The sequence below is a fragment of the Phacochoerus africanus genome, chromosome 8, assembly GCF_016906955.1.
Source record: "Phacochoerus africanus isolate WHEZ1 chromosome 8, ROS_Pafr_v1, whole genome shotgun sequence".
Lineage (NCBI taxonomy): Eukaryota > Metazoa > Chordata > Mammalia > Artiodactyla > Suidae > Phacochoerus > Phacochoerus africanus.
In genome coordinates this window covers 902,299-929,076 of record NC_062551.1, presented here as the reverse complement: position 1 = coordinate 929,076, position 26,778 = coordinate 902,299, and the positions used below count along the sequence as shown (strand labels likewise).

The window sequence follows — 26,778 nt, the reverse complement described above, 5'->3', positions numbered from 1 at the left end:
CCGGGCCCCGCCCCCGGCCGAGGCCCCGCCCCTGGCCGAGGCCCCGCCCCCGGCCGAGGCCCACCTCGGTGAAGACTATGGCCATCATCCAGAAGCGCTTGCTGGGCCGTGGGATGGACAGCATGGCCCACAGGAAGACCAGCACGGGCAGCACGAGGGAGGTGACCGAGGCGGTGACCATGTGGTTGAGGATGATGACAAAGTAGCAGAGCAGCTCCGAGTGGGCGGCCACGCACTGGTACACGGCCTCCAGCAGCCGCATCACCCGGCCCTGCTCCGCAGCAAACCGCTCTGCCTCCTCCAGCTCCGGGATGTGCAGGCGCCTGCAGGGACCGGGTCAGGCAGGTGCTCGGCTCCCCCTGCAGGGCCCCCAGGGAGGCCTGTGCCCCCTGGCCCACCCGCCGTCCACCCTGCCCCGCGCACCTGTCCAGGAGCAGCTCGCTGGCTGTGCGCATGCGGGTGCGGGTGCGGCTGCTGGCAGGGAGCTCCTGGGAGCCGCGCGGGGAAGTCACGGGCTCAGTGGCCATCTCCTCGCTGCTGCTGCTGCGGGTGTTGTAGCCGGTGCTCAGGGGGCTGCTAGTGTCCTCCGTCATGCTGCTCAGCGGCTCCTCGGCCCCCAGCCCGCTGTGGGGGGGGAGGTCACAAGCTAGCCTGGGCTCTGCTCCAGCTCTGGGCCAGGAGGGAGGGTCTCAGGCTCCCCAATGGACAAGGGGCCAGCAGGCTGCCCACCCCAGTGCAGTGGCTCAGGCGCCCGGGCTGGACCTTGCTCTGGGCGCAAGAAAGACTCAAGAGTCTGAGCCCCAGGCCCCCTCCTACCTGGAGACTGTGCTCGGGGCATCGCGAGCATCCAGGGTGCCTGGCGGTGCCGCCTCGGCTTCACGGGCATACAGCTGGTCCAGCACGTCCAGGCGCACCTCCCCTCCCTGCAGGGCAACCGCTGGCTCAGGGCGGCCAAGGTGGGTGGGGTGCGAGAGCTCCAGTGGGCGGGGCGGGGCGGGGCGGGGCGGCACAGGCGCAGAGCCACCCCCACTCACCCGAAGCAGCTCCTGCGTGAGCAGGTAGCGCTCCGCTCGCAGCACGTTGCTCATCGCGCTGTGGTGCCGCGTGAAGGTGTGCAGCCAGCGCGTCAGCCCGTCCACTAGAGCCTGGCCCAGCACCCACAGGAACTGTGCGGTGCTCAGCACCCGCTGCATCACACGGCCTGCAACCGGGGTGGAACAACAGGAGGGCGCTGGAGGGGCGGCCTGCCACACTCCCAGCCCCCAGCCCTTGGGGCCCACGCACCTGCCAGCTCGTCCTCCGGGCCCTCGGCCCGCTCTGCCTCCTGGCCTGGGTCGCCTCCTGGGCACAGGGGGTCTGGTCAGCCCCTTGTGTCCCCACATCCTCCCATCCCACCCGCAGCCAGACTCACCAGTGGGCAGCTGTCCAGCCTGCTCCTGCCGCTGCTGCCTCAGCACCGTCTGCGCGTTGGTCACCCACGCCTGGTACGCCATCTGTAGGTCAGGGCCTGGGTTAGCACCCGGCCTCTCCTGACCCTCATTCGGCCCGCCTCTGCCTCCCCATCCAAGAGGAGCCTGGGATCAGTAGGCCCCGCTGGGGGTCGTCAGCTCCCTGAGCCTGGCATAAACATGCCTGTGGGTTCCTGGTGGGAGTACGGGGCACTGCATGCACCCTGTCCGCCCCGCCCCCTGGCACCAGGCAGCATGGTGAGGACCGGGGTCCAGAGAGAGACAGGACGCAGCCCGCAAACACCAACCCCTTCTCAGAGGCCAGGCTGTTTGGAATCAGGACCAAACAGAGGGGGACAGTGGGCAGAGGGCACTCAGCTGGGTGGGGCCTGGGCCCCTGAGCCCGCTTTCCCACATGACTTGGGGGGCAGGTCTGGCTGGACGGGGTGGCCAGGGCCCACCTGGAAGGCGCTCTGTGCTGACGGCCGGGGGTCCTCGGGCTGGGCTTCCTCGTCCTCCTCACTGTCAGACTCAAACAAGTAGTAGTCGCCGGAGTGGATGACTGCGGGCAGGGCAAGGCTGAGCCAGCTACCCCCACAGGGCCTCAAATCCACCTCCTCCCTCGGGGCTGGGCCCAGTGACAGCCTGGCTCTGCCGCCCAGCTTGGGTTCCCTCTGCAGCCCATGACCCCCCCCAGGCCAAGGCCCGCTAGCCACCCTCCCCCAAAGGAGGGCCACAGCGGCGGGAGGTGGGGAGCGGCGAGCTGGGGGACAGCGGCACATGCAGAGGACACAGGCTGGAGCAGTGGGAGGAGACCAGACAGCACAAGCGGAACACGTCAGGGGCAGGGCCAGGAAAGGCGGGCCCCCCCAGCAAAGGTTCTGACTCTGAGTCCCAGCGAGAGGACACAGCAGAAGAACCGGCTCGGTGTGAGGTCAGAGCGCCCGCGGGGCAGGTCAGCGCGGTGCGTGCTCGCTGCCCGCCCCCCACTCCCCCAAATAAGGCAACGGCCAAGGGGAAGGCCGCCGGTGCTCGGTGACTCCGGGGGGTGGGGGGGCAGGCCAGTTGGGGGTAGTACCTGTGGCGTGGTCCAGCCAGGGCCGCCACCACTGTCGCTGTGGCGGGGAAGAGCCCCCTGGACTGCCGGGCCCTGTGGAGGCGGCAGGGTGAGCGTGAGCTTGCAGGGAGGGGCAGGGAGGCCCCTCGGCAGACAGACATGGAGCCCTGGGATGACACGGGGGCCACACACGGTGCCGTGGGGGCAGAGAACAGACCCCAAGGACAGACTCAGGACAGTCACTGGCCAAGCACAAGGCCTGCGGGGACGGAGTGACCAACGCGACACAGGGCGAGACAAGCTAGGAGCCCTGGGGGACATCATGTGGCACCAATGCGGGCAGAGGCTCTAGCGGGTGTGGAGACACAGGGATGGGGCCTCTGAGGCTCTGTCCACACTCACCTGGCTCCTGGCCAGGATCGGGGGAGCCCTGAAGGTGGCCACGGCTGGCCCGGCCCTGCCTGTGCTTCTCCTGCTTGGCCCGGATGCGCTCCATCCTGCAGGGGTGGGATTGAGGGAGCGCTCAGCGCTGGGCGGGACAGAGCGCCCCAGCTCCCGCCCGGACGGCACCTACTGTCTTTTCAGCTGCGCCAGGGACTTCTCCTCCGCCGTGCGGTGGAGCTCGATGGTCTTGAGGTTGGCAGCATTGTAGAGGGCGAAGCCCCTGTGGGGGCAGAAGCTGGGCGCTTAGCTCCAGCGGCCTGGCCCCCGGAGACCCCCACTCTACACCCCCATCGTGAGCTGCGGTGAGAGACTCTCCTGTGGCCTGCAGGCTCACAAGGCAGAAAACGGGGACAGCGAGAGCCGTGGGCCCAACGGCCAAAGCACAGGGCCTTCTGGCGGGGGTGCAGCCTCGGGCCAGCGTGGTGGCAAAGCTCGGGCCCAGATGGCACCCTGCTGGGCCGCAAGAAGGTCAGGCGGTCCGTCGCCTCAGTTCCCCCACCTGGAGGCCTGCAGGGCAGTGGCCCGGAGCTCGGCCTGGACGTGCAGGAAATAGCGGCTGAGGAAGACGCGGCGCTGCAGCAGCAGGAACAGGAAGCACACGCTGTCCCACAGGACGCCCGCCTCCTCCACGGGCAGCAGGCAGTCGCGGTCCCGGCCCAGCATCTCCCTGGCTGCGGGTGGACGGCGGCCGAGTCAGCAGCCCGGAAGCCGCCGGTGTCCCCGCGCCCGCCCCTCCGCCCCGCCCACTCACGGTCGTAGTAGCCTTTGACGGTGCACACGAGGCTGAAGAGCTGGATGACCCAGCAGAAGCTGCTCTGCATCTGCTCCACGAAGACGCAGGACAGGAGCTGGGGGCAGGAGGTGGCTCAGCCTGGGCCCGCTGGCGGGCGGGGGGCGGGCAGGGGACGGACGCAGGCGGAGGGGCCGTGGGCGGGGGGCCTCACCGAGAGCATGTTCTTGGAGACGATGACCGTGACGTTGTAGAGGATGAGGCAGTCCCACAGCACCAGGCGGGCACGCGTGTCCTGCTGCTGCAGGCTGGTGCCAAAGAGCAGCAGGCAGAAACAGGCCAGCAGGTAGCCCAGCCCGAAGACGCTGATGCGGACGGCCCCCGTCACGAACACCACCACCAGCACCAGCCAGAAGAGGTAGCGGAACACAGCCACCTTCAGCATGTCCAGGTGGGACCTGCCGGGTGGGGCGTCACTGTGGGCCCGGGTCCCCACCTCCCGGGCCGCCCGGGACCAGCGCCCGCCCCGGCGCCCCCGGCCTGGCAGCTCTGCAACACTCACCTGCAATGGATGAAGTTGGGCACCGGGTTGGGCTCCCCGCGCAGTGGCTCCAGGTGGTCAGTGTTGAGACCGGCCGTGCGCTGCCACTCCTCCGTGCGCTCGGCCGAGAACACCTGCCACTGCTGGGAGGCGCAGAGCAGCAGGAGGAAGTCACCTGTGGGTACACGGGAGGCCACTGCCGTGCTACACCAGCAGTGCTGGCCACGCAGAGGCCCGGCCCTTGGCCAGCATAGGGTGGGGCACGCTTGCAGAGAGAGGTCAGGTGGCGGGTTGCAGGCCTGGACCAGCGGGCGAGGCCTGGACGCTGTGCCCTCACTGGCTGCAGGGAGGGTCGGCACTCGCCAACGGCCCATCCCCACGGGAACCTGCATGGCATCCTGTGAGGCCGGCAGTGGCATGGGGGGAACCTGGCGGTGGGCACTCACTGATGAGGTTGGTGGAGTTGGGGACGCTGAAGAAGTCGGGCAGGTACAGCCACTTGATGAGCGCCGAGTTCATGGGGATGGCCTGGCTCCAGCGCCACGGGTAGTCTGTGGGTGGAGGTGTGCGTCACCCACGCGTCCCACCCCAGCCCACCGGGGTGTTCTCACACCCACTCCCACTAGAGAGACGCAGCTCGGAGCTGGTGTTGCCATGGCTGTGGCGAAGGCCGGCAGCTGCAGCTCCGATTGGACCCCTAGCTTGAGACCCTCCATGTGCTGCAAGTGCAGCCCTGAAAACCAAAAAAAGAAAAAAAAGGGGGGGGGCACGCCTAGGGAGCTCCTGCTGTGGTACAGTTGGGAATCCAACTCCAGCAGCTCAGGTTGCTACAGAGGTGCAGGTGTGATCCCTGGCCTGTGCAGCGGTTTAAAGAATCTGGTGTTGCCGCAGCTGCAGCTCAGATTCAGTCCCTGGCCCGGGCCGTCCCTGTGCCATAGGCGTGGCTGTCAAAAGAGAAGCACCTGCCCGGAGGCTTCACAGGCTGCCTCCAAGACACTGACCGTGCAGGTGAACAGGACAGGTTCCAAGGCGTTCAGAAAGAAAGTTCATCCGCTCGCAATGGGAAACGGGGTGGGGGTGGGGGGCAGAAATCGAAGCTCTTTCTCACAGAAGAGCCCCCCAATAGCTGTGCCAGGAGTGACAGAAGAGGAAAACCCCCCTTTTTATAATGTCCTGCCAATGGAGAGTCGGCGGACAAACACGGGCCCGAAGAAACAGAGCAGCAGCCCTCCACGGGCCGGCGTGGGCAGGGACCCCCGACCCCACTCCTGCCCCAGCATCCCCGGCAGCTAAGGGTGGGGCACGACCTGCCAATCCAAACTCAGGGCTTTCTGCAGCCCCTGGCCTGACTCAGCAGAGACAGGGGCCGGGAGAGTCTGGACCAAAGGAGACGCGGGCAAGAGGTCCTGGTCAAAGCAGAAGGCCACCAGGGATGCGGCCCTGAGGACGAGGCTGCCGAGTATGGACGGCATATGTCAGGCCTGGGCACCATCCCGGAGGGCCGGCCCTGTGTGGTCACCGTCCCAGCCATGCTGAGCCCCCGACACACTCACCCACCTAGCAAGAGCGTGGCCCATCCTCCCAACCGCTGACTATCTGGAATCTTTCAAAATAGAATGCTGGGCAAAAAGAAAGCACTGGGCATGGGGAGGCCAGCGAGGGGCCGACTGCCCTGCCCGTGCTCACCGATGCACAGGGCGGGGGGCATGCCCAGACACAGCAGGTACTGGTACAGCAGGAAGAGCGCCAGGAAGAGGCAGTAGTTGGGCCAGAGGCGGGCGATGGCCGGCCGGCGCCGGCGGGTGAGGATGGCCACCAGCCAGCAGCCGTGCAGGATGACCATGAAGTTCATGCGCTGCCCGATCACGTTCACGGCCGTCAGGAAGCAGATCTGGGGGAGGGGGGCGGGGGGGGGGCACAGTGAGCTGTGGAGGGGCCTTCTGGCTCTGCCCCCTGGAGGGACAGCAGGACCAGGCATGTCTCCACCGGGAGGGGCCCCGGGGGGGGGGGGACTCCACAGCAGAGGCAGCACGGACCCCGCCTCCAGCCTGAGCCCCGCCCCCTGCCCTGCTGCAGGCCCTTCTCCAGGCGAGGCCGACTCAGTCCGGGGGGGGGGGGGGGGGGGACCAGGCGCTCTCCCCAGCCCCACCCCATGCCCCCAGGCGGCCCTCTAGGCCTGCACATAGCAGAAGCCCTGCCAGGGCCCCCCAGCGGCTGGGCCCTGTCCTTGGAGGATGCGAGGGTAGAGGCCCGCCTCACCTCCAGCCCAAATTTGTAGAAGAAGAAGTTGATGAAGTACTTGAGGCAGCTGGGCAGGTCCTGGTCTAGCTGCTGGCGGGTGCCACCGGCGCAGACAGCCTGGGCGGGCAGCGGGGCCAGCTGGTGCCGGCGGCGGTGGTACTCCTGGCACCGGTACACCATGGCCTCGAACACCAGCAGCAGCAGGATCTGCAGGTGGTTCTGGGGGGCCTGCACAGTCAGGCCCCGCCCACGCTGTGGGCTTCCCCCCCCCCCACACCCCAACACCCCACCTGACCTGCACGCACCTGGATGTAGCCCAGGTTTGGGAAGCCCTTCCGCACCCCAAACCAGTTGGCGGGGTCAACGGGTCCCCGGTACAGTAAGGACTGGCTGATCTCCGCCTTCTGCAGGTTGGTGTTGTTGGGCAACGGCTGGGGGAGGGGCGGCGTCAGCACCTGCTCCCTGCCGGGAACTGGACCGGCCCCGCCTCGCACCCCCTCCCCATCCAGGGCTCTGGGACAGCTGTTCCCCGGCCAGGGACCTGGGGGCTATTGGCCTCCAACCTTCTTAAGGGTGTCGGCACAGGGAGGCCACCAGCAGGGCCAGGGGCGCGGGGGGTCCGGGGGACAGGCAGAGAGAAAGCCATGGACGGGGCCCCGTGGGCCCCGGGACGGGCCCTCTGCACCTGTCCCTGCACCCCGGCTAGAAGAGCGGCCCCGGCAGCCGCCGACAGGGCAGGCGGCTCTGGGGGGCGTACCTCGGTGCAGTTGCTGGAGTACTCGTGGGGGCTGACGACCTTGAGCTGGTACAGCATCTTGCACACAATGATGACGCAGGTCCACACGGTGGCCAGGCAGGAGGCCATGGGCCGGAAGCGCGGGTAGGGCAGGGCGAAGGCCCAGAGTGCCACCAGCAGGAAGTTCATCACCGACACCTGCGGGCGGCGGGGGGCGGCTGGGCAGTGGCGGGCGGCGGCAGGGCAGGCGGGGAGACCCTCGCTGCGGGAGGCGTGTCCCCACTCACCTCCTTCAGGGCCACCCAGACCGTGTAGAGGGCGACCAGCTTGAGGATGTGCAGCTCCAGCAGGCGCCGTGCGAGCGCCTGCACTCGGTTGAGGACGGACGAGAGGCCGGCCGCCAGGTCCAGCAGCCGCTCGGCCACCAGGCCCCACTTGCTGGCTGAGGGGGGGCCATGGACGGACCATGAGGAGGGGACAGGGTCTCTCGGTCAAGGGGCCGTGCTGACTGTGTGCCGGGGGGGCTCTGGGCGCCTGAACTTACCTTCCAGGCCCTGCGTGGCCTGGCAGGGGCCGTCCGAAGCCGGCCCCCCGTCACTGGGCGCCTCCTCCTCTTCCGCCTGCTGCAGCAGTGGGGTCCCGCTCGTCGCGTCCTGCCTGCGACAGGGCCTCCACAGTGTCCTTCCCACCGTGTGCCTGGGCGGCCCTGCGGCCTCTCCCATCCCCGCCTCCCTGGGGAGCAGAGACGCCCCATGCGCACCCTCATCACCCCAGCTGGGGCCCCTGCTGCTGGTGCCACTGGAACGTGCGGCCTGGCTGACGTGGATGGGAGAAAACCAAGGCCTTCACCTGCTTCTGCCTTTCCCACCCAAATCCCATCAGCGGCCTTTCCCTCCTCTGAAAGGAGGACTTCCTCTGTGCTGGCTGCGGGGGAGGGGACACACTGCAGACCCCAAGCCTTGGCAGGGAGCAGGGCAGCGCACCTGTGGGCCCTGCGAGGCAGGCGGGCCCCTGGGCCAGGCCCACGCTCCAAGTCAGTGAGCTGCATGAAGGGCCGGTGGAAGTAGTGCAGCTGCAGGATGCAGGCCAGCAGGAAGAAGCCAGGGACCAGGATGCTGGAGAAGAGCTCCGACACGCTGAACTGCTCCAGGCCCAGGTCCCCCAGCCTGCGAGGGGGCAGCGTCAGCACCGGGCAGGTGGCGGCGGCGGCGAGCGGCAGCGCCCCGCCCGGGACTTACTGCTCATCCGTGAGGCCGGTCAGGTTGCGCCAGTAGGCGGGGAAGTCCTGAAACTGGAAGGTGTAGACAGCCACCAGCACCAACATGGTGTAGGCCACCACCAGCCACCAGAACGCCTTGAGCAGCTTCCGCCAGAGGCTGTAGTACACCTGCCGGACAGAGTGGGTGGTGAGGCCGGCGCCAGGCCCCGCCCCGCCCCTCCAGGCCCCGCCCCGCCCGGCCCCGCCCCCAGGTACCTGGAAGAGGATGAGGCAGAGCAGGAAGAGGAGCATGTAGACGATCTTGTAGACCACGAGGCGGCCGGCGAAGCTGACCACAATGAACATGCCGGCGCACACGTAGATCCAGTACTTGGCATAGAGGCCCCGGACCAGCTCCCCCAGGCTCCGCAGCAGCGTCCGAGTCCGCGTGGGCTCTGTGGGTCAGGCCAGGGGTAGGGGGCGTGGCTTCCGGCCGCGGGGCGGGGCCGCCCCACCTGCCGCCCCGCCCACTCACCAGCGGCGGCCACGGTGACCTCCGTCAGCGCCGCGGGGGCCCGTGCCCTCCTCAGCAGCTTCTCCTTCACAAACTGGCGCAGCAGGAGCCAGAAGGTCAGGGTGCACAGCAGCTGGGGTGGGTGGGGCAGCTATGGGTCAGCAGCCTCCAAAGCTCGCAGGCTGGAGAGCCCGCATAGGCCTCTGGGGAAGGTGCCCCGCCTGGCCAACCAACTCACAAGTTCACGTGCAGCGCGGCTCACACACTCACACGATCACACTGCACAGAGCCCCGCCGGGGAACACGGGTGAGCATGCGTGTGCACACACACTTGGCATGCGTGAGGGCTGACATGTCTCACGTGGTGAGATACAACACTCAGGCCCCCAACACGTGACGTCTGATGCAAGGACCCGTCCGACACATGGACGCAGAGAAGGCACAGACTCACTGAGACCCAGGGGCCGCGTGTGATGCTGACAGAACCTGAGTCAGGCAGACAGGGACAGTGCCCCTACCACCACCAGGTCACCACTCACTCACTCAACAAACACTTATAGAGCTATTTACCCTGGGCTGGCCAGAAGGAAGCCTGGTGACAGCCAGAGAGGACACAGGCCTTGGCCTCCAGAGCTCCCCCTGCACTGGGAGCTGGGTGAGGGACAGTGGCATGGTCACAGGTCCCCACGCAGAAGCCCAAGGCAGCAACACACGAGGGAGTGGGTGGAGGCGGGGGGAGACTCACCATGGCGCCCAGGTCCAGGCAGGGGTAGCGGGTGTGTTCCAGCCCCAGCTGTCGCAGGCTGACAGGGCCCAGGGTGGTGGGCAGCTCGGGTTGCAGGTCCATGGCCCACACGTACCGCAGGCTGCAGAGCGCCAGCCCGTACAGCAAGATGAAGGGCGAGCAGAGCATGGCCAGCTGGTGGCGGCTGCGCACGGTCCAGATGAGGCAGGCCCAGAGCAGCAGCACGAAGGTCAGCCAGCTGTGGTAGGTTATGCTCCACACCTGGACAGCCAGGCGGTGGGCAGGGCTGCACTGGACGCCCACCTGGCGCCAGGCCCCACTCCCGCAGGCTGATGGGCTGGGGGGGCCCCCGCACAGGAGAGCACATGTGCCCTGCTGGCCCGGAGGGCAGAGGCCCACGCACATCCTCATGGGCCCTGCACGCAGTGTGTAACACGCATGCACACGAGGCTGAGGGCTGGCCCGGGGCGGCTCACGGCCCACGGGTCACAGCTCCGCCCGTCTCTGGCGACAGGGCTCCAGGCCACCACCCAATTCCCATCAGGAGAGCCCACGGGAAGGCAGTGCCCTTACCATCATGGCGATGAGGGCACACACGTAGCTCTGGTCCATGATGAGGTGGCCCAGGCCGTGCAGCGGAGATGGCTCCTTAGGCTCGGCCAGCCTGGGGCACACTAAGGGGTGGGGGCAGGTCACCAGGGAGGCAGGTCCCCACTGGAGAAGCTCCACCATCAACAGGCCAGAGCCCCTCAGCCCCAAACTGCAGCCAGGGCACGGTGGCCCCAGGCTCCAACTCCCAAGACCAGCGCTTCGCCTCCGCTTTTTAAGATGGAAATAGAGGCTCAGGGAAAACAAAACCCAACAACAACAACAATAAAAAGACAAAGAAAAAGCTCCCAGAAAAAAAAAAGCCCAGTCTGCCCTGGGGGCACTACCTACACATCCAACAGGGCCCGGGGCTGCACAACCAGCCCGAGGCGGAGCAGTCAAGTTCTCTGGGAACTGGAGGCAGACAGGGAGGAAGGAGGAGACCCCCAGAGGGTCTTGGGGGGCCACGAGCAGCACCGCCTCTCCAGGGAGGGGTGCAGTTGGAGGGCCTGACCCGGAAGGACCACCAGGGGGCAGCACTGGGGCAGCCGCATGGTACTCACGGGGGCGCTGCTGCACTGGGCTGTGGCCGGTGAGGTCGTGGACGATGCAGTTGTCCTCTGACTCGGGTCCCACGGTCCCGGGCGCCGAGTGCTGCAGAGACAAGTCCAGGCACCATGAGCAGAGTCTGCAGGCAGGCGGGTGCTGGGCCCACCGCTCGGCCCAGGTGCCTCACCTGGGCGGCCTCCTCCTCCTGGGCACCCACTGCCGGGGCCTGGCTCTGGGGCCACTGGTCCACCTCGGTCAGCTCCACCTCCCGCTCCTGGTCGTCCCCAGCCACCTCCTTCTGCGGAGAAGGGAGGGAGAGTTCAGGCCCCGGCCTGGCCTCAGGGGGCGGGGCCGGCAGGGGCGCTGACCTGGGGCGCGCTCAGCTTCAGGAGCGAGGTGGCCGTGTAGCAGAGCAGCAGCAGGATGCCGGGGCTCACGTAGACAGGCCAGTCGTGGCTGGTGTTGACGACCAGCACGCTGGAGCTGGAGCAGTTGGTGAGGCCCATGAAGTCCTTGAGACCAAACACCCTGCCCGGAGAAGGCATCGCTGACTGCGGCCAAGGGGACCCGGGGGCCGCACGGAAAGTGTGGGAGCGGGGGGAAGGGGCGGGGCCCAAGTGTGGGAGCGGGGGGGGGGGGGGGGGGGGGGGGGGGGGGGGGGCGGGGCTAAGCGTGGGAGCGGGGAAGGGGGGCGGGGTCTGCGCGCGCCAGCCCCTCACCTGGCCCAGATGCTGGCAGGGGGCAGCACAGCCTGAGCGAGGGGCATCTGGTAGCAGTAGAGGCAGATGAGGTGGCCGGCGCAGAAGCAGCCCACCGCCGCACAGAGTGCGCTGACGCCCAGGGCGCTGAAGGGCAGGTGGCAGGCCCACCAGGTGCACACGGCCACGAAGACTAGGAAATAGACGCTGGAGAAGGCCGAGGGGTGGGCGATGCCTGCCGGGCCGGGGAGAGGCACCGGGTCACGCGTGGCTGGGGTGGCGTGACTGCCGTCTCGCTCTTCACTGGGGAGCTTGGCAGGCTGCCCAGACCCCCCCCCGACCAAGTGACGGGCCGCGGTGGGGTCCCAGGTCCCTGCCACTGGGTACCTGCCAGCGCGAGCAGCACGATGGCCAGGGCCCTCCCGGCGGCCACCAGCAACCAGTGGGCTGTGATCCGGAAGCGGGCGGCCAGCCGAGACCTCCCCTTGAGCGGCAGAGCAGGGGCTTCCGACAGCGCCACCAGGGAGCTGGTGTCCACGTCCCTGGCGTCATCGTCCTGCCAGGGTCATGGGGAGGGCAGAAGTCAGGTGCATGGGGAGGGAGGGAGGGAGGGAGCCACCCCAGACCCCACCTGCCACCACACCCACCGCGGGCCCTCCGAGGCCATGGAGGGGCCGCCCGAGTGTGTGCCCAGGCTGCCCTCCGTGTCCAGGTCCGCCCACCACCGCAGCCCTGGGGCCTGGTGGCCTGCCATGGCCACCAGACACGCTCGTGCCAGGTCCTGGTGCTCAGAGGGCTGAGCCTGTATGCAGGCTGATCTCAGACTCTCCTGGAGCTTTTCACGTGTGTCTTCTTTACCTCCTCACCTGAACCAGGGGCTCCCCAGGACCCGGCACCGGCCCCCAAAGCCCCTGGCCTGGCAGCAACGGCCCGAGGACGGAAGTTTAGGCAGAAGGAGGGCAGAGCTCAGCATGCCTACGTGTGTACCTGGCTCTACAGTCACAGAGCCCCTCCACACCCCTGCCCTCGGGCACAAGGCACCTTCCTTACAAGTACAGCAGTGGATGGAGTTCCCGTCGTGGCTCAGTGGTTAACGAATCCAACGAGGAACCATGAGGTTGTGGGTTCGATCCCTGGCCTTGCTCAGTGGGTTAAGGATCCGGCGTTGCCATGAGCTGTGGTGTAGGTCGCAGACGTGGCTCGGATCTCGCGTTGCTGTGGCTCTGGCATATGCCGGCGGCTACAACTCTGATTAGACCCCTAGCCTTGGAACCTCCATATGCCGCGGGAGCGGCCCTAGAAAAGGCAAAAAGACCAAAAAAAAAAAAAAAAGTATAGCAGTGGAGGTTGGGAGGAGATCCCCCAGTCAAACGGCGGGAGAGCGGCTGCACCCAGAGTGTAGCCCGCTTCCATCCTGCTGCCAGAAGGGCTGCTGGAGAGCGAGGTGGGCCGGCCCCTCTGGGCTTCACCTGCCTCCGCGGCACGCACCCCCGGCCCCAGGGCCCCAGCTCGAGGTTTCCCAGAACAGAGCTATTTCCTGGAGTTGCAAAGAGCCAGGGTGAGGTGGAAAGAACGGACTGTGCATCGGATGCCCTGGGCCCCCATGTGCCCATCTGTGAAATGGGCACCTTGCCTGGGCCTTTCCCCCGGAGCGCAGGCCGAGAGGCACCCCAGCTCTGAGCCTCCCAGCCTTGGCAAGTCACCCAAGCTCTCTATTTCCTCACTGTCAGATGTGCGTGGGGCGTCGAGAGGCTCCACGGAGGTGCCGCTGAGCTGTGCCTGGAAGGAGGGAGGCGGCAGGCCCTTGGGGGAGGCCCAGGCCCTGGGGTCGGCGCGGGACGCAAGGCAGGGTGGGAGGATGGCCGCTGGAAGGCACAGCAGCCAGGCCTGAGCTCATCCCGCCCCCGCCTGGCCCGGGGCCTGGGAAAGCTCCGGAGAAGCTGGTGGAAAACGGGCGCTTCTGGAGTGGGAAGGACAGAAACAGCTGCTGGCCGCAAAGACAGGTGCCGGGGCGGCCGCAGTGGCCGCCATCCAGCCCGGGCTCCGGCTCCTACTCGCCAAGCCCCACAGGCCACATCCCCCACCGTAGTCTGTCTGACCCCGTCACAGAGCAGCACCGACATGCACGACAAGGCGTGACATGTGCATGGGTGGCCCTGCCGGGCTGGGTCGGACACGCAGGGGCATTTGGGCTGCTCTGGATGTGGCTTTTGACACCAGACACCAGGGAAGAGCCCCCACGGCCTTGCTCTGAGGTCTGTCCACACCCCACCTCTCGGCCAGAGTGCAGCCCCCCGAGCGGCGGCAGGGCAGCCCTGACTCTGAGGGGCGACAGGCAGCACAGAGGGCGGGGACAAGCCAGCCCCTTCCCCGGGGAGCTGCTCCCAGAACCCCAGGCCCTGCTAACAAGGAAAACAGACGCTGCCCGGGCCCATGTGCCCAACGGTGCCCACGCACCCTTGAGGGGGTCAAGGGGGCGGCCAAGGCAGGGAGCTGCCCCAGCCCCCACGTGGCACCCCCAAATGCCTGGAAAAAAGCCACTTGACTGTAGGCCCCCATGCCCCCTCTGAAATGGGGGTGCCAGCCTGGCCCTGCAGTTTGGGTGGGCAGATCAGCCACAGCCCGAGCCTCCACCCCGACCTGCTGCACAGCCCCTTCTCTTTGGGGGTCGAGGCCCTCTGGACACATGGACACTGCGGCCGAGGGCGTGTCAGAGAACCGGCCCAGCCCTGAAGACAGGTCCTCCTGGATGGAGGCGGAAGCCAAGTGTGGGAGACGGGGCGGGGGGGGCACCTGCACCCGAGAATGTCCAGGCAGGACTCACAGGGCGGGACCCCTGAGGACTCGGCCTTCACAGCCCCTGCCTTGTCCTCCGGCCCGCTGACGGCCCTGCTAGGGACGCGCCTTCCCACACATCCATCTGTCCAGCCCTAGGGGCTCCCCAACAGCAGCACAGACCATCCCCCAGCACTGCTGACCCCCGACTGCCGAGAAGCAGCTCTAAGCGCCCGGGGCCCGTGCCCACCATGCGGTGATGCCCACCCGGGATGCACGCTCCTCTCAGGGTCCCTCCCCTTCATGACAGCAGATGGACCACAACTAAAACTCCACGACTGTGAGATAAAAAATAAAAGTGTAACAGCCCTCAAGCGGCTGAGACCCGCCTCCTGCGATGGGCGCGCCCCACCCCTAGCCCTCACCAGCTCCTGGGCGCTCTGGCTCCGCCCGGCTGTCCGTGTGAGGCGCCGGCAGATGCCCAGGCACAGGGAGGAGGCCACCAGGATGCCCAGGTCGGGGGCCACCATGCGAACGGTGTTGGGGACATCCTTCAGGTCCAGCCTGTGGAGGGCGGGGAGGGCCTGCTGGTCAGCTCAGGAGGGCGGCGGGTGCTGGAGGCCCAGCCTCATCAGGCCCAGGAAATGAGTCCCCGAGGGAGGCTGGGGGCGCTTACCTTGTGACCCCTATGTGTTGGGAGACGTTGTTCCAGATGCTGCCTACAGAGAGAGGAGGAGGGGACGGAGCCGGGAGCCCTTGGGAACACAGACCCGAGTCCCTGGCCTCCAGGGTGCTCAAAAATGCTGCCCATACTAGTTGGGAACTGGGGCCCAGCCGGCACAGCAGATCAAAGGCACACTGGTTCCGCCTGGCAGAAGGGGTTTCAGGGCCCCGCCGGGCGCCATGTGGCTGCAGTGGGGCTGGAAGCAGCCTGGGAGGCCGGGCCGGGCTCTCTGACCCACCAGCCAAGGCTGGCCCTTCCCTGGAGCCGGCGTGGGGCCCCCTGGGGAGGCCTGGTCTCAGCCGGCAGGACCGGAAGCCTCCCACGGGGCCTGACTTCTGCCCCCTTTCTCAACTGCAGGGGAGGTGCTGTCTTGACAGGAGGCAAATGGGAGGCTGGCGGAGCTCCCTGCCCACCACGGGCCAGGCAGGGCCACCGGGAGGTGGGAGACCCCGCCGGGCAGTGGGGCTGGGAGCCCAGGGTGCCTCTTCTGAAGATGGGGGTGCTGGTGTCAGTGGTGAGAGGACTGGGGGCTGCCTGCAGATTCCGCCCACGGGGTGAAAGGGCGGGAGGGCACAGTGGGCGGGCAGGGCACCAGTGCTGCTGGCGCCCCAGGGGCTCAGGAGGAAGCTGTGACAGAGGGAGGGCCCCAGAAGACCGGGGCCCCCCCTGTGAGCCTGGTGTTGGGCTTGGGCATTAGCTCTGTGCCACCTGTTCTGGGGGGACCTCGCCTAGGCTGCCCGGGCCACCTGGGCCGGACACGAATCATGGAGGACGCCCGGGGGCCCAGGAGGTGACTGACCCCCCAAGAAGTGTGAGCAATGTCCCCGGCAGCTCGCCCCCAGGCCTGCCACCCCCAGGCCCCCGCTCTCAGGCCCTTCGGTGACTCACCACTCGGCCCCAGAAGCTGGTCCAGGCGGGGCACCGTGTGCAGGCATATCTGGAAGGTGAGGTGGGCTGCCAGGAAGAGGAGGCTGAAGCCCAGCAGGGCTCGGAGGAGGCGGCCAGTGTGACCTGGAGGCAGAGGGGTCAGGGTGTGGAGGTGGACCAGCCAAAGCCACTCAGCCCTGGCCGTGTCCACCAGCCTGAGACACTCACCCAGTGTGGATCTGGGGCCCCGGGGGGCTGCCAGCAGCGAGCTCACAGCACAGCCCCCTTTTGCCAGCTCAGTGACCGCTCATAGCAGCCACGTCACCACCCCAGTTTACAGGACGGGGAGAAGGGCAGAGAGGTGAAGGCACCTGCCTCAACAGAGCCCAGCACCCCTAGCCTGCCCGGGGCGGGGAGCAGCGGGCAGAGGCAGCCCAGGTTCGGGCGTCACCTGCAGGTTTGTTCGCAGAACCAGCAAACATCACGTTGCTGCCCAGCCCTGGCAGCAGGGCGCTGCTTCGCCCCAGGGTGGGCTGAGAGCGTACATCAAGGGCTCCCCCCGAGGCGGCGAGGCAGGGATCCCAGCTCTTTGGGGGGCAAGGCTCCCCCTCCTGGAGGTGGGTCGCGGGGCCAAAGGCTCCCTACGTGTGTTCGATGCTCATCGCTGCAGAAACAGCAGCCCGCGTGCCAGCACCTGCCGCGCCAAGAGCATCTAAGAGCCTCGCAGGCCTCATTCACCCCCTGGGGCACCGACCCTGCCGAGGCCCACCTCGTGCACAGAAAAGCCGAGCCTGGGGCCAACGAGCTGGGAGCACAGACAGGACAGCCCCCAACATGCGCCTGGTGGGGGCACCTTGCTCCTTGGAAGCGGAACTTGGTGCAAACTGGCGGGGGTGTGGGCTGTCGGGGGAGCCCTGGGCGCGCCTCTGCCAAGGGCCGGCAGCGCACCGGCACGCGGGGCTGAGAGCGGGAGCCAGCACTGCTGCACGCCGCCCTCTCCACCCTGGGCTCCTGAGGGCTTCTCCCACGTCCCGCCTTCGCGCAGGAACCCTAGGTCCCCGCGCCACTGCTGGGAACTTGCACGGCAGCCCGGGCCCCTCCCCACGGCACCCCCTCAAACCAGCTCTTCCTCCTGCCCAGAGGCTGGCAGGCCCGGGCCACATCGGTTTTGCCCCCGAGCAATTGGTATGCGCTGAAGAGGCGCGGCATCAGCCTGTCCCCAGGCAAGTGACCAGCTGAGAGCCCCCAGTCTAGGCCACTTCTTCCACATGCACCTGCTGTCACCTGACTTTCCCGAGGAAAGCCGGGCGACGAAGCAAGAGGCGCCCTGGGAGGCCCCGCTGCCCCCCCCCCGGGCAAGATTTGGATGGCTTCTCGGACACAGCACTCCTGGGTCCTTCCTGCCCGACACTCTGAGCCCTTGATTATGGCCTCTGACCCGCGGGCAGGGGTCGGGGGAGAGCAGGGTGGAGCCAGCGGAAGAAACGCGCTGGGCGGGGGGCGGGGGGCATGAACGGGGACATGTACCCCTGCCTGGAGCCCAGGCCAAGAACAGGCAGAGGCCACAGGTCACCCCAGAGCAGGACAGAGATGGGCTGTGCAGGGCACCCCACGGTGACAGAACCTCCCAGAGGCCTGGCCCACCCTGGCTCCCCACCGAGAACCTGCAAGAGTTGTGGGGCCAAGAAGGCACAGCCCTCCCCACTGCCCAGCCTGCCCACTCCCAGCTCACCGCACGGCCCTCTCCTGCAGACCCAGGAAGTACGACAGGTGACATGGTGGGCAGGCCCTGGCCAGACGCGCCCCTGCCCCCCTCCGAGGACGCCCCATTCCCCAGCCTCGATGACACTACCAGGACTGACCACCATGCTGCTGGGCTCCCCGGCCATGCAAGGCCCCACAGGTCAGGGAGGGGGACCCATCACCCGGCTCCCGCCTGACGTCTGTCTGTCCAGCACCTCCCAGGCATCTGGGATGTCAGGTGTTACCCCGTCCCACTGTGTCCCCCTGCCCTTCCAGGCCACACCATCCTGGACCATGAGCCAGCATGGAGGCCAAGGGGCCAGAGCCCTGGCCGTGCAGCAATGGCTCTGCCTCCCCATCCGGGGCAGGATCGGGAAGAAAGGGGACAGTCAGGGAGGGGCTGGGGCTGAGGCTGAGGGGTGCCACTGGGAGAAGCCCTGTGCCCAGGGCGAGGCCCTGCTGACTTGTGGGAGCAGCCTGAGGCGGAGGCAGGTGCGCTGACCAGGCCCTCTTCTCCAGGGGTGGCTGTGGACCCCCCTACTGGCTCAGCCGTGACTCCAAACGTCCAGCTCTCCGAGGCCCCAGAACCTGAGCTCTGGATGCCTCGTTAGTGGCTTGGTTGGCATCTGGAATTCCTCCACCTCCGGGACTTCATCAAGTCAGCTCTTGCACCTCTCAGTAAGAGGGGCCTGGCCTGACCCATCCGTGAAGGTTCTTGCCTGGCACTCGACGACGCTGCTTATCAGAGCTCAGACGCTCTCCTGCCCCAGAGAACTCAGAAGGCGGCTTGAAGGGGCAGCTGTAGCCTGAGGATTCAAACAATGGATGGAAGGATGGACGGGAGGATGGAGAGGTGGGTGGATGGAAGGATGTAGAAATGACTGGATGGAAAGACGGGAATGGGCAGACGCATGGGAGGATGGGAGGAGGGGTGGAGGGGGAGGGAGGGATGGAAGGGAGGAGGGACGGATGACTGCGAGACCAGACGGATGATGCGTGGGGATGGACGGGAGCAGGGATGGATGGACAGATGGGAGAACGGGTGGATGCACTGGAGGATGGACGGGTGGGAGGGTGGATGGGTGGGTGGATGGATGCGTATGAGGCTTGATGGATGAGAAAAGGGATGATGGATGGTGGAAGGGACGGGTGGATGGATGGGCAGACAAACTGCAGAGAGGCTGGATGGTTGGAAGGATGGAGAAGAGAAGGGACTGAGTAGAGGACGGATGGATGAACAGGAGTATACGTGGATGGCTGATGGTCTGAGTGGGTGGAAGAAGGGATAGATGGACCGAAGGGTGGGAGGATGGAAGGGAAGACGGAAGAAGGGAGATGGTCAGACAGATGAGAGGATGGGTGCAAGGAACGGAGTAGTGGATGGCGGGAGAGGGGACGTGGGGACTGATGGATGGGAGGATGGAGAGATGGACAGGAGGATGAGGGGATGGGCGGCCGCATGGGTGGACGGGAGAAAGGATGCATGGGTGGGAGAAGGGAGTGACGGACAGATGGCTAAGAGGGAGGGAGAAGGACGGATGGGAGGATGGATGGACTGACGACGGACGCATGGACAGATGAGAGGAAGGGAGGATGGATGGACGGGTGGGTGTATCGGAAGACAGACGGATGACGGTGAGACTGGATGGACGGCGGATGGGAGGACGGGTGGATGGGAGAAGGGATGCGTGGGTAGAGGGCGGATGGGCAGATGCATGCGTGGGTGGATGGATGGATGTGAGGACTGAAGGGTACATGGGAGAAGGGACGGATGGATGGTGGGAGGGAGGGACGAGAAGGAGAGAGGACGGACGGAAGAGACAGAGAATGGATGGACGGGAGGATGGGTGGGTGGGGGATGGGTAGCTTGAGACTCGGCAGATGCGAGGAGGATGAACTCGTGGGAGAAGAGCTGGCTGGGAGGACGGCAGGATGGATGGGGGGACGGGTGGGTGCGCAGATGGATGGGCGGGAGACGGGACGGGTGGATCAGCGGATAGACAGATGGATAACTGAGAGTATGGACGGCTGAGTGATTGGATGGGTGGGTGGAAAAGGGATGGCTGAAAGGCTACATGGGTTGGAGAGGGGATGGACAGGTGGCTGGATGGACAGATGAGACAAGGGGCTGACTGGAGGATGGCTGGCCGGCTGGCTGGCTGGCTGGGAGGATGGCTGGCTGGCTGATTGGATGGGTGGGTGGGAGAAGAGATGGATGGAAGGATGATGGATGGACGGGAGGAGAGCCTGAGGGCAGCAGGAGAGGATGGGGGCCTGGAGGGATGGCTGAAAGCGCGGCTGGGTAAGATCAACGGGCCATGCTGACCTCAGAGGGAGAAGGGGGGCCAAGCCAGTGTGGCCTCAAGCGCCTGGGAGGATAAAGGTCGTAGGCGCGGGCAGGTGACCACAGAGTCTCCCCCTGTGGAGGCTGAGGTTCGGCCCTCAGGCCAGGAGCGGCCATTATGAGGGGGAGGGGAAGTTCGGGGGTCAGCGAGGGCTTAGACCACCCCCCGCAGTTCCTGGCAGTGCTGTCCGCCTCTCTCCCTGGAGCCGAGGTGACTGGCTGGGCCAGGCGAGCACTGTTGTCCCTGTTGTCCCGGGACCCCCATGTGTTCCGGTGCGGGGGAGGGGGCTCTGCTCGGGGCTTCAGGTTGAGGCCGGAATCTCTAGAGAAGCAGCGAGTGGGGCTGGGAGGCTGTGGCCCCGGCAGCAGACGCAGACGGGGAAGCCCTCGGAGGTGCAAGACCACGTGACCCAGAGCAGGAGCCCAGAGGTGAAGCCCCAAATGCCCCTGATGACGGCTGCTCGGCCTGCCAATGCTCCAGGGTGTCCCCACCCTGGCAGTGCCGGTGCCAGGCTCGCAGTGTGCCCCTCCCTCCAGCTACCTCACAGGCCACCGGCCCCTGCCACCCACGCCCGCCAGCCTCCGTGAAGGCCTCGCTCCCCCTACCCTGTTGTGGGGCAGCCCAGGGCCCTTGCAGATGTGCCGGCCACCCCAGGCCGAGCTCTGGCGCCCTGGTGAGGGCCCGCAGGCCTCTCCCTCAGGACACCATCTGGGCAAGAGGCCCCGTCACAAGGAGGGCAGTCCGGAGGTGGGGCAGGGAGGGGACACCAGTCTCAGCAGGAGGCCCTGGCGGGGGCTGGGGGACAGGGGTCAGCTCACAGCAGGAGGACCACAGCCCCTTATCCAGCGGACACTGGGATGCTCCCAGCGCAGTGCTCTGCAAAGCGAACCAACCCTGCCGCCAGGCCCCCCTAGTCCACACAGCACTGACTCAGAGCCGGGCAGAGGGCCACCCGCAGGCATGCCTCTCCGAGAGCAGGGCCAGCTGCAGGGGCGGGCTCTGTCCTCAGGCAGAGAAAGGGCCTCCTCGAGTCCCCAGAGGTTCATCACATCGTGGGAGCCGGTCTCACGCTTGCACCTGCTGCTCCTGCTGCGCCCCCGCCCTGCCCGTCCTGCCTGCCCTGAGCAGGGCACTGGCCCACGCCCGCCACCCCATTACCCAGCAAAGTGACGGAAGGAGCTGGAACTTTCTCCAGGACACAATACCTTATTGACACCTCCCGGCCCACCACCCCTGCACAAGGAGCTGGGGTCAGGCTGACTCCCTCGGGGGCCCTGGGCAGCCTCAGACCTTCCACCCGGAGCCGGCACCAAGGCCCAGCTGCTGGGCAACCATGACCTGGGGCCGGGCTCAGGCACGGGCAGGCCTCACACTTTCCTCTCTCCCACCCGGAAAAACCCGGCAGCCGCCCCGTCCCCAGAGGGCCTCTGAGGCCAGAGAGATGGACAGCTGAACAGCCAGAGGCCAGGCAGGCGAGGCTTCCCACTGCCTCCCCCCCGTCCCCCCGGGCCCTCCCACTCCGGACTCCTGCCCTGACCAGAGCCGGGCCCCCCCCCACTGCCAACCAGACGCAAGTGTCCCATCGCCACAGGGGTGAAACGCTGACTGAACAGGCAGCTTGTAGCCCAGGGCCTGGGAACTGGCTCCGCGCCAGAGAGGAGGAGGAGGCCCGGATGGCCGATGCCCAGCAGCTCTCCCAGGGCATGGGGGGCGGTGGCCCCCGTAGGCTGGGGACAGCTGGCACAGGCCGCCAGGGGAGGGGAATGGCCTGGGGTCCCCTCCCCCCTCCGTGCCCCCGAATTCTACCCTCACGCCACAGTCAGGCTGTTCAAGGGCCACGAGCAAGGAGCGAGTCCGATGAGGGGTCACTGCCAGGTGTCAGAGGCCAGGGCGGGGGTGACCTTCTGCCACCCTGTGGGAGGCAGAAGGACACCCCTCGAGGGAATCCATGCCCCAACCCCAGGCCCTGTGACTGTGTCCTCACAGCCAGGGGGACTCGAGGTGCCCATGAGCTGATCCTGAAACAGGGAGCGGCTCTTGGACACGAGCAGGTCCACGTTGCCCCCGGGCCCTGACAGCCGAGAGGGGGCAGGAGGGCAGAGTCAGAGGGACGGGGGTTGTGCTGGAGCAGCCACTGCTGACCTGGACCACAGAGGGAGGGGCCGCAAGCTGACAAGCTGGAGAAGACGAGGAAACAGGTGTTGGCCTGGAGGCTCCTGGAAGAAGCAGCCCCCAGACCCCTGGTTTTAGCCCCGAGAGGGGGCCGCACCCCGACCTCCAGCCTGTGGGGGTGAGCATGGGGTTTGGGCCACTCAGTGTGGGGCTGGCTCCGCAGCCACAGGACAGGGAGACACTCCCAAGGCCCGGACTGGCCATCTGCTGCCCAGCCCAGCCGCGGGCGGCATGGGCACCCGCTCCCATCAGCGGCCTTTGCCCGCCGGCTACTCTTCCGCTTCCGGTACTGGGCATCGGGGGCGCCCCATCAACGCTGCTCCCTGGGGGCCCTCTTTGAAGCCTGGACGCCTCTCTCGGCCCCTGAGACCTAACGGCCTTCCCACACCAGGGGCACCGAGCAGTCCCCAGGCACCTGCTCTCACGGAAAAGCTGAGACAGGAACATCCCGAAGCACCCAGAGAGCGATGGGGCCCCTTGGCCAAGTCCCCCGGCAGCTGCCTGCAAGTGGGGTCTTCCTTCAGAGGGGCCTGCCTGGGCTCTGCTGGGTGGGGCGCCCCCTACGCGGCCGTCCTCTCTGCACCCGGGCCCTCTGGGATAAGCCCAGGCCGAGGGCCACTCGTCTAGATCCCTTGGGGGCGCAGGCACCCTGGCGGCCTTCCTCACTCTGTCTATCTGGTGGACACAGAAGCCGCCCTCCGGGAGCTCAGAACCAGGCAGAGACCACACGTGCCCACCACCCAGACAAGGCGGTCCAGGAGCGCCGAGGCCCCGGAGGGCACCACGCCAACACCACGGATCCTGAGTCCAAGGCGGGGCAGCGGGAGCTGAGCCGGTGGCTGGACTTGAGGGTTGGCCAGAGCCTCTTGGGGCAGACAGGCTGCAAGGACGTCGCTGGGGACAGGGTGGGGAACGGGAGGGGGCCCGGCCACAGCGCCAGGGCCTGAGCCTCCTGGTGGGGGACGCCCCAGCGAGGTTCCCCAGCCCGTCCCCGGGGACACGAGCTCAGAAAAGAGACTGAAACCAGCAAGGGTCCCCTGGGAGAAAGGGGACCCTGCAGCCTTCACTGCAGTTCCTCAACTGCAGAGCAAGCCCACCCCGCGGGGTTCCGCCGGCACCCCCGCCGCTGCGGCTGAGGCCCCTTACCTCGGATGCTGTGCCGGGAGGGGCCCGGGAGCCAAGGCAGCAGGAGCAGGAACAGCAGGTAGACCAGCGAGAGCGCGTTGACGCGGAAAAGGCAGGCTGTGGGGAGAGGACACGGTGGTTACCGGGGCCCGCGGCGGGCGGGGGGGGGTCCCCGCCCCCCCGCCCCCCTGCACCCCACCCCCCCGCACCCCTGCGTGTTCCACCCGCAGCCTCATCACCACTGTGAAGCTGCCCACTCCCGGCAACCTCACTCGGTGTGCGATGGCACCTGCCGCTGTCACACTTTGTCCTACAGGCTCAGCTCCCCGAGGGCAACACGGCTCCCATGCCTGCCTGTGTCGCCCGCACCCGCCCCAGGCGCCCCCCCCTCCAAGGGGTGACACTGAGGTGCTGACTGGGTCGTCCCACCGGCGTCCCCTCCTTTACAGCAGTTTGAGGTGCTCCATCAACACGCAGCACAGCCGACCTTGGCTCTGGCTCTCTGAGCGCCCTCCCCCCGACCTCCGCATTCCAGATGCCCGCGTGTGCCTTTCCCAGCGGCCACCGCCAGGCCCCCAAGCTGTCCCATGGCGGCACCGCAGGGCGTGGAGCCCCCGAGTGGCGCGCGTGTCTGAACTCGCCCCCGCCCTTCCTCTCACTGCCTCTAAGGTGTGTCTCGTGTCTCGAGTTGCTGACACCATCCTGAGATGTGCAAAGGGTGTGGGGACCTCGCCTGCCCCCCAGGAGGTGAGGTAGCTGGGCAGCACCCAGAGATGCTGTGTGTCCCAGCGTGGGCCTCGCCACCAAGGGACTGGGTCCGCTCAGCCTTGCCTGGGACGGGGCGGGGATGGGGCCAGCAAAGGACCACACCCGCCCCAGGGTACCGGCAGGGTGTGGGCACCTGGCGAGCCCCCCGGGCCAGAGTCACCTCTGCCCACCCTGCTCCTCAATCCACGGTTGGCGAACAGGCCCAGGCCACCTGGCCCAGGATAGAGCAGAAGGCTGCAGGCGCCAGCGCCCACTACAGACCCAACCCCTCCTGGACCGCCCAGCCTCACGATGCAATCACCGAGACTGAGCGGGGGACAGGGATCAAAACCCACCCAAGAGGGGTCCCTGACAGGGGACCAGATCCCGCCCCCACCCTCTGCCCTTCAGACCCAGGAGTGGACATCGGGCTGGGCAATGGCCGGACCTCCGCTGAATAGCTGTCTGCATGGCGAGGGCCAAGCCGCCCTGAAGGCAGCCACAGCTTGGCTGTAAGGCCATCCTCCCCGCAGACGGCAGGGCCGGTGGGCTCTCAGCCCCTTCCCACGGCGTCCCAAGCCCCCCTCATAGCCGCGATGAGCAAACCCCGAGAACCATACAGCGGGCGCCACGGTCCCCAGTGCTGCTCCCGCCCCCCCTTCTGGACACTGTCCCGCCTCCCACTGCCAGCGCAACCCCTCTCCCCATACGAACACCAGCCCCAGCGATCAGCTCAGCTCCAGATCTGAAGCGCCTCAACAATGATACACTTTCATAAAAAAAAAAAAATCAATGTGATCTGGCCCCAGAGGCAGGAGGGAGATGCATTCACAGCAAAACCGTCTAAGTTCCTTTCTGCTTTCCAGCTGGTTGGTTCCGCCCCTCCCCCCACGCCCCCCCAGCCCCCCCATCCGGGTGACATCCTCCTGAGGGTGTTCCCTGCAGGTCTCAGCCCGGAGGTTCTTGGCCTAAGCCGCCCACCAGGGACACCACAGGCTAAACTCAAAGCATGTGTGCGACGGGAGGCACGGTGCTCAGAAGCCCGGACGGGGCGGCTGGCGTGCCGCGGGTCCCAGGGACGCTCCCGCAGGCAGGGCGCAGCTCCCCAGGAGAAGGGCCGGCACACCCAGCCTGGCTCTGAAGCCCACCCCAAGCCTGGGATGGGGACAGGGAGCTGGTGCAGGCGGAACCAGGCTTCCAGCTGGGGAAACGGAAGAGCTCGGAGGTGCCCGCGACGGCCACACACGTCGAGAACGTCCTTGATGCCGCGTAACTGTGCGCGCTGAGGGGTGATGACGGCAAAGCCTTCTGTGTATCTCACCACAGCCAAACCCAAACAGGCCCTGAAATCAGCGAAGGCTCTCAGAACCGGAACCGGGGCGGGGGCAGGGGCTGCCCGGGCGTCTGCTGCTGCCAGCGGAGCCCCAGTGCCGGGGCCGGCCTCGCCAACCCCTCCCCAGTCCCAGGCCAGCCAGGAGGAAACGAATCTAGAAGCTCCTCTGCCAAAAGCAGGAAATGGGATAGAGGCGGCAGGGGGAGGGGAGGGGTGGGAACACAGCCCCTGGGGGGACGCTGGCACCGTGGCCCTGGCAGGGTCATTCATTCATTCGACACAGCAGAGTCAGAGAAGGCGTGCACGTCCTGAGACAACCGAAGGCAGGGAAACCGAGGCCGTGGGACATCCCTGGGAGGGGGTGGGGGGGACCAGCTGGCCTCCCCAACTCAAGCCTCTGCCATCAGCTCTGCCAGGAAGCTGGCATCGGGCAGGCGGGCGGTGCCCAGACTGCCCCAGATACTGGCCCAGGGGACGTGAGCCCAGAAAGCTGGGCCCACTGGCCTCCAGCCCCTCACAGGGCAGCCTTGCGGGGGTGGGGGGATGAGAGAGGGGGCTGGGATTATATTCCCAGCCCATCACCCCTTCCTGTTTCAAGGGCCTGGGGACAGGGGAGAGGCCAGGCAGCAGAGCAAGAGTGGCCTGGGGCTGGCAGGGGAGCCGGGAGCAGAGGCAAAGCGGCCTCCGGGGGAAGCGGGGCTGACTCTCTCATTCCCCGGCGTTCAGTGGAGGCTGCCGGTTCTCAGAGGGGAGGGAAGCGGTCTCGAGGTAGCAGACCCGGGACTTGGGTCCGGACTCCCGGCTCCGTGTCCAGGGCTTTCGGAAGAGCCTCGGCGCTGCTGGTCTGAGGGTTGTGACCCGGCCTCGCCGTGACTCTGCATGCCGAGGTGGCCCAGGGCATCCGAGCGGGCTGCCTGGAGAAGGTGGCTCTGCTTTCGGCCTTGAAGGCCAGCTGAGACCCACGCCGGCCAGAGGAGGGTTGGCCAGGCCCAGGGCCCAGCAGAGAAGGAAGCAACCGAGCTGGTCAGCAGATGGGACCAAAGCTGTCGGCGAAGGTGTCCGGGGCTGGTTCTGCCCCGCAGCCCCCCCACCCCCGAGCTGCTCGTGGCTGGTGACCTCATGGGGGAAACATGCCTTTTCCTGAGCCAGGAACAATAGGATGGGGTGAGGGCAGAGGGGAAGCCAGGCTGGGCAGGAAAGGCCCCCCGCCCCACGCTTAACCCTTCACACACCCTCACCCCACAGCGCCAATCCTCGTCCTGCAGATGAGGCCCGGAGATGGGAGGGACGGACCCCCGTCTCAGCTGGTGCCCAGCAGGAAGGAAGGGCAGTGACAGCCAATGTGAAAGCCACAAACTTTCAGGAAGGTCCACGCAGCGCGGGATGCCACGCCCTGGCCTGCAGGGGACTGGGGGCGGGCGGGGGCTGGGAGTCAGGTGCCAGCCCCCAGGTCAGCAC

General features: G+C 67.3%; 1 protein-coding gene across 7 annotated transcripts in view; it reads right to left on the bottom strand.

Moving 5' to 3' along the window:
- PIEZO1 (piezo type mechanosensitive ion channel component 1) overlaps nt 1–26,778 on the bottom strand; it is a 51,040-nt gene that overhangs the window by 4,767 nt on the left and 19,495 nt on the right. For 3 of the 7 annotated variants that reach the window (XM_047790246.1, XM_047790247.1, XM_047790242.1), the window contains exons 2-38: nt 23,262–23,357; nt 15,877–15,999; nt 14,941–14,983; nt 14,690–14,828; nt 11,877–12,045; nt 11,511–11,724; nt 11,160–11,319; nt 10,979–11,089; nt 10,806–10,896; nt 10,228–10,328; nt 9,655–9,915; nt 9,480–9,560; nt 8,931–9,042; nt 8,672–8,850; nt 8,436–8,584; nt 8,181–8,363; nt 7,742–7,854; nt 7,485–7,639; nt 7,219–7,395; nt 6,767–6,892; nt 6,480–6,680; nt 5,907–6,111; nt 4,667–4,771; nt 4,242–4,395; nt 3,894–4,137; nt 3,701–3,797; nt 3,449–3,620; nt 3,080–3,169; nt 2,908–3,002; nt 2,527–2,598; nt 1,910–2,010; nt 1,412–1,493; nt 1,285–1,341; nt 1,035–1,201; nt 817–923; nt 424–669; nt 65–323 (exon numbers count right to left, since the gene is read on the bottom strand). In XM_047790246.1, the coding sequence (XP_047646202.1) occupies nt 65–323; nt 424–669; nt 817–923; nt 1,035–1,201; nt 1,285–1,341; nt 1,412–1,493; nt 1,910–2,010; nt 2,527–2,598; nt 2,908–3,002; nt 3,080–3,169; nt 3,449–3,620; nt 3,701–3,797; nt 3,894–4,137; nt 4,242–4,395; nt 4,667–4,771; nt 5,907–6,111; nt 6,480–6,680; nt 6,767–6,892; nt 7,219–7,395; nt 7,485–7,639; nt 7,742–7,854; nt 8,181–8,363; nt 8,436–8,584; nt 8,672–8,850; nt 8,931–9,042; nt 9,480–9,560; nt 9,655–9,915; nt 10,228–10,328; nt 10,806–10,896; nt 10,979–11,089; nt 11,160–11,319; nt 11,511–11,724; nt 11,877–12,045; nt 14,690–14,828; nt 14,941–14,983; nt 15,877–15,999; nt 23,262–23,357 (5,237 nt within the window). The remainder of the gene's footprint in view (nt 1–64; nt 324–423; nt 670–816; nt 924–1,034; nt 1,202–1,284; nt 1,342–1,411; nt 1,494–1,909; nt 2,011–2,526; nt 2,599–2,907; nt 3,003–3,079; nt 3,170–3,448; nt 3,621–3,700; nt 3,798–3,893; nt 4,138–4,241; nt 4,396–4,666; nt 4,772–5,906; nt 6,112–6,479; nt 6,681–6,766; nt 6,893–7,218; nt 7,396–7,484; nt 7,640–7,741; nt 7,855–8,180; nt 8,364–8,435; nt 8,585–8,671; nt 8,851–8,930; nt 9,043–9,479; nt 9,561–9,654; nt 9,916–10,227; nt 10,329–10,805; nt 10,897–10,978; nt 11,090–11,159; nt 11,320–11,510; nt 11,725–11,876; nt 12,046–14,689; nt 14,829–14,940; nt 14,984–15,876; nt 16,000–23,261; nt 23,358–26,778) is intronic. The other 4 variants (XM_047790243.1, XM_047790244.1, XM_047790245.1 and 1 more) reach the window with 4 other exon arrangements.